Below are 9,951 nucleotides of genomic sequence, written 5' to 3' on the forward strand. Positions count from 1 at the left end.
GAAGTACGTGGCGAGAGCGATTTCAAGGAATCGGATTGCGAGAACGACGAAACCTTGGAGCCAGTGCCTCATGCAGCTTATTCCTTGGCAAACGAGCACCCTGCCGTTTTAAATGAACTCGAGACCGCCCTTATCACTTCTGTTCTTCGAAACACATGCATCACGCACTTTTTGGGGCAAAAGAAGTTTGTGTTTTCACTCGCAACTTTTTTAAAAAGTTGTATTTCATTTACTACGAACTTCGGGATACAGTGAACGGATGCCGCGTCACGCTCACGTTCGTTATAAGTGGGCTCGACTGTATTTATTTTTCCTCTAAGTGAAGGGGTATGACAGCTGTGCCAATTGCGCCAGTTTGATAAAGTTCCCTTTTTTTGGGTCAAGCTGAGCAGACCGTGAAATTTTTCGAAGTTGTGCCACGCCTTGCCAAAATGCCTCGCTAGCCTTAAAATTTTCTCAATTCTGCTAAATGTGGCGAGAAGCGGAAGCCATGTTGGCCATTTGCAGTTTCGTCATCTTCACCGATTAAATACATACATGCAGATCCTAACCCTAATACTCTCCTCACTGTGAAAAAAGTAATTAAATAAAAATAAGAGGCAGCATTTCGGAAATTTTCTGGCTTTTTAAGTCACGTTCATTGCAGTACACTAGTTTCTTGTGGAAAAATAAACTAAGATTTAGAACGGACTGTTGGTGCTACTTGTCATGGGACACAGCATATATTGTTAGTTATGTGTGCATGCTGTGTGTAATTACAAGTATTAGAATAATGGTTAACATCTAAAAAAATTACTGGCTATCATTTATAGATGTGTGCAATTCTTTTGTGACCCTGAGAAACTATGAACAAACATGTACGTTGGTTTTCTTTTATTTGCCACCTCTGCTCATTCCTGCCTTATGAATATCTTGGATTTCAAGCTCGGCAGGTTGGCAGGTCTGCATTAGGGTTAGCAGCGGCGCCTGCCAAGTCATTTTACAGGCTCCGCTAAAGCTAATCTAGACATTTTTAATCTTTGCATTGGGGGGGGGGGGGGGGGAAGAGGCACTGTTTCTATTGAAATAGCAGTGCTCACATGCACTGTGCACAAGTTAGGGAAGTTCAGTTGTTTGTAGATGTTTTTGTTTTCTTTAAAATTGTGATTTCTCTGTTACACTACTCTAAATTTGGATTTTTGTGCTCCAAAAAGCAACATTTTGCTGCTCCGCAAATTGCTACAAACCCTGTTTTGGCTGTTGCGACCCTGTAAGTGAATGGCGAGTCATCTTAGCATGCTGAAATGCTGTGCATCGAGGGAGTGAGCATGATTCCGGATGCAGCACATCATAGAGTGACAAGCGAGACCGCTGTTCTGATAAAACAAACTTCAGCGACAAGAATGCCTTCTTCACACTGGCCTGCGTGGCTGGCACGCCAAGGATCACCTGCGTTAACATGTATATATACAGCCCTGGTTTCCGTCTGTTTTCGTTCTTCCTTTAACACACCTTTAAATTGGAATTCCTTCCTGAGATGTGCGTTAGTCCTCACGTTGGGTGACTGTCGTTGTTTGTATTGCCAAACTCTCCCTTGAATGGAAAACTGATTAAAACTTTTTCGGTTTACCTCTGAAACGAAAATGAGGAATCAGTTTCGTTTTTGGTTTTTGTTTGGCTCTGATGCACTGTTTGTGCACACTGTTGCTATGCTTTTAAAAAGAGAGCTGTTAGCTTGTTTGTAGTTGTTAAGTAGGGCTGTTTGCTCACGTTTTTTATGCAAGTAAGATTACAAATCATTGCGCAGCTACATCTTGACTTTAATACGGCAGATGCAACTGCAAGCAAGAGTTGGGGGACCAAATTACTTGCAGGACACATATACATTGTTCATTCTAGGCTGGCAGCCTGATATGTACAGTAAAACCTCGTTAATTCGAACTCGGTTATTTTGAAATCTCGCTTAATTTGAAGTATTTCCACGGTCCCGTATTTTGCTGTGCAAGTTTGAGTGGATAATTTGAAGCGGCGGTCAGCACAAGTCGACAGTGTGCCCATTCCAGATTCCTATTTCGCCGCAAATCCGCGGAAACGACGGATCTTATGAGCCACTAGGCAATGTACTTTAGCGATTCTAATGAGTGGTAGCTGAAGCACACCTGCCTCTGCTTCCAGCACGAAAAATAAAATTATATTACAAAAATAACGGTATCGTGATCAACTAAAATATTCGCCTGTGGAAAACAAGGCGGGCTTCACTGCAATTTATCAGTGACGTGCGGGCAGCGTGTCGCATGCTTCTCCCAACATCAGTGCGTCACGATTTATCCATTCTTTCTGGGAATTTAAAGAAATTAATAAAAAACAGTCTGGAGAAATTCACGATGTATGCGAACCTTCGAGTGCCGGTTGCTCCAGCAATTTGTGCACTTGCACCGCTGGCGGAGTTCTTGCCTGCAATGCCTACTTTGAAAACTCGGCTCGAAAGCTTCAATGGTGATGTTTTCCAGCCAAAACACAACACGAATTTCGTCACACTGTCTATTAACAAATTCTTTATTTTACGAGAAAAAAATGGGCGAATGGTCGCATCATGACGTGCTGACGCTGCGAAGAGCAGGGAGACATGCTGCCCGCTTGTCACTATTGTGTTGCAGTGAAGATGTCTTGTTTTTCACAAGCGCGAATTTTGTTGGTCGTGTTTTTTTTTTTTTGAGACAGCAATTAGGCTCGGAATTCTCCCTTGTTTGCAGCAAAATTGTGACAATGTATTACTGGAAAACATGACCCTTAGAGCCACAAACTAGCCGGCACAGCAGATGACCAGCCCTGATTAATTTGAATAATTTCAGGTTCCTTGCATTGCACATTTTGTATCTTCTGTTAATTCGAAAGTTCACTTAATTCGAAGATTTCTTACGGTCCCAGTGACTTCGGATTAATGAGGTTTTGCTGTATTTGAGTGTACCGTGCAGCTGCGCAGCTATAATACATGTTGCATGGGATGCCAAGTTAATTAAATACGTCTTTGGAGTATAGTTACAATGGGGGTTATTGGTTTCATTTTATCCTCCTTAAATGTATTCTACATGCATCTATAGCACGCAAGCCTCAATTGCTCTCAAGGGAGGGAGAGACAGACTTATTCACGGAGAGGTCGGCTTGAGCGTTAGTATGCTCTATCTAGCCTGTTGCTCTGCCCTGGGGGAGGGGAATGGGGAATAAAAAAGTAATGGATGACTCTACACAGGGGGAGGGGGAATTCAAAAAAGCAATGGATGACGAAGGGAAGGTATGGAGGTGAGTGTGTACAGTCAATTTGCTCTCGAGGTTTGTTTGAAACAGTTACAGCAAATATTCATCTAGAATAGAAAGGGGGGTGCATGCAAACATGTATGCGGAAGTGTTTCGATTATATATGTGTCCTTGCCTCTAGCGTTCAAAGAAATTAGGCAACTGGATTATGAATATTAGGGCCATTCATTTCTCTTCAACAGGTGCCCGTCAGGCCTACTGGTCTCGCAGTTTCAGATGTGCTCCTTTTTTGAAAAGCAGACTGACACAGATTTCAAGGTGCACCCTCTTCACATGGAAGGTGAGTACTACACTCAAACCTCCTTATAACAAAGTTACATATTAGATAAATATAAGTTTGTTATATCCGAAAATTTGTTGTACAGGTATATTTGTGACACTATGTCTATCGCAAGACTGGTATTTATTTACTCTTTATAACTCATATTTCGTTATATCTGGGTTTGTTAAATTGAGGTATGAGTGTAAAATAATGTCATTTCTATGTCATATTTCTGTACAAGTTCTATGCTTCTGACCGATTGTGCTCCATGGGACGTGCCATCAAGGGCTCGCTGCGATTAAATTTTAGGACGCATGACAAATTAAGTTTTGCATTATTTAGATGTTTATTGGTGTATCTAAATATTTTAGCATTTGAAACGAGTAGACCAGTTATAAAATATCTTGCAAAAATTTTGGTTTCAGGTTGCAAAAAGTTTTGTGGTTAGGGCGCCTTGGTTTGTGATTGTGTTTCCATTATGTTGGTTAATTTTTCGAATGAAGATCTGGCTGTGGCCATATTTCAAGCAGGTTTCTCATTGATTTAAAAGTAGCCCCTCTATAAAAGATCCAGCTGTTTTTCAGTACGGAAGGCTTATTAACAGTCGCAGTAGTCCTGTCATGGTGCACATCATTGCGATGCACCCAATCTTGCCATCATCACCAATAGTGTCGCTTCTATAGTGCAGACAATACATGCTGACAACACCACTCTTTGCTACCGTGCGACACCAATCTACCGCAGCAGTTCAGTTGTTACGAGGTCCAGCTTTAGTACTTCTCACGGAAAGATGTTCAATCTTCATTGGTAGTGTTGTGTGTGGCCTTCATATTTTATAAAGCAACTGCAAGGAAGTTTCAGTGCTAATAAATTTACTATTACTAAGTGGTACGTACCACCAAGGCAATGTTGGCAAAGCAGCAGGGCTGATAATCGCACGTTAAGACTCTGAGACCAGTTGGGGATGACATGGTGGTCTGATGGCGTGATATTCTTCACAGCTCAACAATGATTCGTGTAATTGCTGTCTTTTGCTGTTTTCATTAGATTAGTGGATGGAATGCATCAAACGAACTCTGTTCCTGAGCAGTTAACAGCTGTTGCAGTTAATGGCAGCTTTTGCTATGTTTTCAGGCCTTGGTGACATTCCGTTCCAAGACGTTAACCAGATAGCTGGTTGAACTTGATAATTGATCTGGTGCATATTTCTGGTGTTGTGGTTGACCTGCATCTGTTTGCAACCTGTGTGTGGGTCCTCTGCCTTCACTCAATGGCACTTTTTTGGCAACAGGGATGTACTCTTGTTGATGTCGCAGAACATACTTCATCACATTGGCATTAGCCAGCTTCCATTCTGGCGGTACTCAACAGCTCTGGCCTCGTACATGCCGACGTGTGCACACATACATTACCGTAATTACTCGAATCTAACGCGCACCTTTTTTCCGGTTAAGCGAGTTCATAAGCCGCATGCGCGTTAGAATCGAGTACGAAAAAAAAAAAAATGAATACGGTCATTCTGTTGCCATCGGCACTTTCAAAATGGCCGCCCCCTACGGGCGTCGGCATGGCGCATCGGCCATTTCTGCCTATGTGTTTCCCATGTGCGGCACTTCGTACATGTGCTGAGGAGTTCGTCATCTTGGTGTGCATTAGCATCGACGGCATGGTAGGGCCGACTCCAAAAACTCGACGAGTGCACCACAATGCCGCTTTTAAAAGAAAAGTAATCACGTGTGCCGAAACGGACGGAAATCGGGCCGCATCGCGGTCGTTCGGAGTTCCCGAAACGTTCGGAGTTCCCGAAACTGGCGGAGTTCCCGAAACTGGCGGAAACAAAAGCAGAATATTGTCGACAGCAAAGATTCACGCAAAGGCTTCAGTGGACCACAGCAGGGTCGGTTTCCACAAATTGAAGAGCAGCTCGGCGAGTATGTGATTAAGCACTGAGCAGCACAGCGGCCCGTGATGACAGAACTGCTCCAAGTGCAGGCTATGCAGTTAGCCTTAGAAAAAGGGCTAATGTAGAGCCAGTTTAAAGCGAGCAAGTGCTAGCTAACTAACTTTATGAAGAAGAAAGGTTTTTCCCTCTGAAGGCGAACGGGCATACGCCAAAAGTTGCCGGAGGAGTACGAAAAAAAGCTTCAGTTTTCAGAGGTTCGTCCTAAACTTGCGGCACAACAATGGCTCCCTGCTTGGGCAAATCGGGAATGCCGATCAGACGCCTCTTTACTTCGACTTGCCTGGCACCACAACCGTCGAGAAGTAGGGGGCGAAGCAAGTTCGCGTGCTGACATCGGGCCACGGTAAAACAAGATTGACGGCAATGCTCCGTTGCACGTCAGATAGGCAGAAGCTTCCCCCGTACCTCATATTTAAACGGAAGACGCTCCATAAAGGAGTCTTTTTCCCGAGTGGTGTGATCGTGTGGGCCAACGAGAAAAATGGGTGCGCGTTGCAATCGATGTCTTACTTTTTTTTTTTTTAGTCGGGGAAACCAGGTGCGTGTTACAATCGAGGGGGCGGTAGAATCGAGTAAATACGGTATTAGGGGAAGTGGTCGAGAACGTAGTTATTGTTTTTTGGCCGTTGTGTCGTCTCCTCACAGCAACAGTACGTCCCGAGCTACTCCAAGTCTGTAATAAGCAACTTCATGAAAGTTTGCATGTCCCCCCAGTGCGGTGAATTCTTACATTGAACCTCAAATTTTGCCGCGTTCATGTGAACTGGGCTCACAGCACAGCCCGAGCATTGGCTAATTGGGCACAATCCTTGATCAGAGCAGCCCTCACCCCATTCCCTACTATAGGCATGTTCTTTTCAGTTAGGCATTCTATTGTAAAGGGGATAATACTACAGAATCACTATTCTCTTGAAGCTTACTTGGATTACCAACTGTGCCCTAGATTTAGCAGATAGATTGATGGATTGATTGACCTTTGTCTTCTTATTTAACAGGCAACTGCGTCTCTATCAGCTATGAACAAAATACAAGGCACCTACTGATGAGCTGCAGACCAAGTGCTAGGACACCTTACATGACGCACTCGGTGAGTGATCTTTTCCTTGTCTTGATTGCGATTTCTCATCTCTGAAAATTTTAAGATCCAACAATCTGAAGACAAAGTCAATAGTATTTCATATCGGTTTAATCCTTGTGCGTGCATCAGTTTTGCAATATCTTTCCTTTTTTTTTTATTAACACAGAGCTTTTTCTGAATGCAGAAAAATGATCCTATAACATATTCTGAGCCACTCGTTAAACAGTTGCTTTTTTTTAATGCTGATTGGGTTTTTCTCGCTGTGTGGAGATGAGTGAAATTAGCCATAATTTTCAACTGTGAAATCTAAATGGCCGTCTCTTCTCCTTCGACTTGGGCAACGCCCTTTTCTGTGCAGATATGCAACCTGCTTTTCCCAATGGCGGAGGAAGGCAGCTGTAGCTTCAACGTTGTGCATGTCTTCAACGGAGGCCCCACTCAGGTGCAGCTGTCGCGATCGTGCATCTGCCTCGACCCTGACGACGCCGCCAACTTCTGGGCTGTAGCTGGAGATGAATCGTTCAAGCAGGTATGAAAAAAAAACAATGTGCTTGGAATGATGATGAATCAAGGCTTTGTGCGTGACTCTTGGAAGCTTCATTTAAAAAAAAAAGTTGGACCATAATTAGTGCTTTTTTTTCAAAATTAGACTAAAACCTCAATATGACAAACTCGAATATAACGAAATATTGGTTATAATGAAGTAATTGAAAAATAATGTTAGCAATATACCCTTATAACGAATTTTTGGATATAACAAACTTATTTTTGTGTGAGATGCAAGTTTGTTAAAATGAGGTTTGAGTGTGCATGTTTTTATTTATACTTCAAGAGGTAGTGTTCTCACGTGATCATGTCATGGTAGCTGGATGGTCAAGTGTAGCGATTGTTTTAGCCTTTTTCTACTACTGAATGTAGTACTTTTCTACTACTGAATGTAGAAGATAGAAGTCAAAGCAGAGGTGGATACGAGAAGCTTTCCTTTAGATACGCCTGAAGTTAGGCACTGTGACATTGATGTTGCTGCTGCTTTGAATAACCTGTTCACCCTCTCTCTTTTCTCTGAAGGTCCATTGTAATAGAATCTTTTAAGGCATAAAAGGTGTAGTTTCAAATAGTTGATAATCCTGCGCACAAATTTAGTTGTCTGAACTACAAACTGAGCTAAGTTGCATTGATAAAAAAAATTTACTGTGCTTGCGTAGGTTATGGTGTGGGACGCTTCGTCGGGCAAGCGCATCCACCAGCTGCCAGTGACCAACCCTGTGCTAGACGTGTGCCCCGTGACGACGCCTCTCGGCTGGGGTCTGGCCGCGCTCGCAAAGAACACCCTCTCGCTTTACTCCTGGAAGCAGGATGCCAACCACTGAGTGTCGTATGTTGGAAGAGCGGCATCAAACTCTCACTGAGCACCGTCAAAGTGCGGCTTGTCTTACGGCGACGAACAAGTTGTTTCGGCTGTTGTGCCCCCATCGTCATGTCTGTACATAAAGAAGGGGACTTCGAAATTGTGCACTCAGGAGTGCGTGGGAAAAGACTTCTCGTGGTTGCGCGTTGTAATCCTAGCCATCGTATAGCACAACTGTTTGGCTCACAGGTTCTCGTCGGATGTCCAGTCGTCACTGGAGTGGTGAACCTGACTTGCTGTGCAAGAGGACTACAGCGTGAATCGCGTTATGCACTGGACTTACGGTAACGTGTGATAAAGGCATCCTGGGCTGGGCTATTTTGTGGCAAGGTAAATGCTGTCCAGTGTTTTTGTTTCATCATCCCAGTGGTCCCCGAGCCGTGCATTGCCATGCTCTGGACCAGACTTGGTTGCTTGCAGCAAGCAAATTTGCAGAAAAACATCTGTGGACAGGTGCCGTTGTCCTAAGTTACGTGTGCTAACGATTGACTGTCTTGCCTTTCAGTACATTTGCATGTGTCGTATTTATTTCGGGGCATCATAGCTTTGACAACTGGATACTGCTTTCGTTTGCCCATGCATCTGGGTTAGGTTCCCTCTAAATCTTCGATCGAAAGCTGTTGTTGATGTGAGGCTTTTACATAGCCGTTAGGTGCGGTGACGCAGCTGTTAGATTCGGGCAGTACAGCACTACCTGGGAGCATCGTGTATGGTCCCCGAGTCGCTGGTCGTATTTCGCCAAACATTGAATCCTGGCCACAGCGGTGTCATTGAAATTTACGCATGTGTAATCAGCAAAGGCATGTCTTGAGTTTTGTTTGAAGCACAACTGTTTCCATATCACAGGATTTTATTTTAGTGTTAATAAGTCAATGTCTAGTGTGTTTCAAACCCTTGTGACCAGGTTCATACAAAGCTTCTTGGGCCACGTCACATTGAGTCGAAGGCACCTAGGCCTTTTGTGTGTGCCGAAAAATCCTCTTGTACAGGTTGTTTATTATTACCTCTTCAATATATTATACATCGCTGCCTTACGTACTTGGAGACATCCCGGAGCTGTTACTTGTGCCAAAAGATGAACAAGAAGGTTGTTGGGGGGAAGCTGCGATGGGCTGAGTGACATTGCAAGTTTAAAGGTGAACTCGCCGCCGATTCGCACACTTGTGTTGTGAACGTGGATGGCTTTGTAGAAGTCGCCTCGCACTAACCTTTACAACTGCCACTCAACAGCTGTGATTTCTTCTTGAAAGCGTACTTAATATCGACTGTCGACAATCGGAAACCTTTATTCACACAGCTAAAAGGTTTAGGGCCGGTCTATTTGAATATAAATTCTTAGTAGAGCTGAACATGTGCTGAAGGTGCAATTGTGCATTGTGGCTTGCATCACGTTTACCCTGTGCGAGTTCTATGTGCTCACAGGAAGCATAGCTGACTAACATTCCTTTCTTGACAGTCTAAAGTAATCTTATTTTACCGCTTTCAATTCAAGATGTACAGGTGATGTTGACTGAAGCTAGTGAATGTCGGTGTTGAGCAGTTTGGGTGTGACTGCATGTTCCCGTGAATGCTGTTTCTGCTCAACAATTTCACTGTTTCTTTTTGTTCTCTTCAATGTGCAAGGTTATCAGCTTATTTGAGCGTTGGGAGTCGCTTTAAACTAAGGTGTGCGTGTATTTTTTAGGTGAAGCCAGTTGAAGTGGGAATGGATTCCAGTGTGCTGCATCGTGAATACGTAATATGATGGAGGGGAACTCTGCACTCTTGTGTTAATTTTTTCATTTATTTCTCTGTGTGTCTATTCCATCTTTAATCTTTTGCTTTAATATGCCGCACAGCGCGACTAACCAAAGTGGCACTACTCTCGTCTTAAGTGTGGGGGGAGGAGGGGGTTTGGGTGACACAACTTCTGGGTTGTTCCTCGTTGGTGTCTGCGTCTGAGTGAG

At 43.7% G+C, this 9,951-nt stretch overlaps 1 protein-coding gene across 3 annotated transcripts in view; it reads left to right on the plus strand.

The window, feature by feature from the left end:
* Nucleotides 1–8,340, plus strand: part of LOC119181222 (E3 ubiquitin-protein ligase rfwd3.S) — a 40,721-nt gene extending 32,381 nt beyond the window's left edge. For all 3 annotated transcript variants that reach the window (XM_037432402.2, XM_075875567.1, XM_075875566.1), the window contains exons 11-14: nt 3,477–3,574; nt 6,515–6,606; nt 6,956–7,126; nt 7,803–8,340. In XM_037432402.2, coding sequence (XP_037288299.2) covers nt 3,477–3,574; nt 6,515–6,606; nt 6,956–7,126; nt 7,803–7,967 — 526 coding nt within the window. In that variant the 3' untranslated portion in view covers nt 7,968–8,340. The remainder of the gene's footprint in view (nt 1–3,476; nt 3,575–6,514; nt 6,607–6,955; nt 7,127–7,802) is intronic.
* The last annotated feature ends 1,611 nt before the right edge of the window (nt 8,341–9,951 follow it).

This window comes from Rhipicephalus microplus, chromosome 10, assembly GCF_043290135.1.
Source record: "Rhipicephalus microplus isolate Deutch F79 chromosome 10, USDA_Rmic, whole genome shotgun sequence".
Taxonomy (NCBI): domain Eukaryota; kingdom Metazoa; phylum Arthropoda; class Arachnida; order Ixodida; family Ixodidae; genus Rhipicephalus; species Rhipicephalus microplus.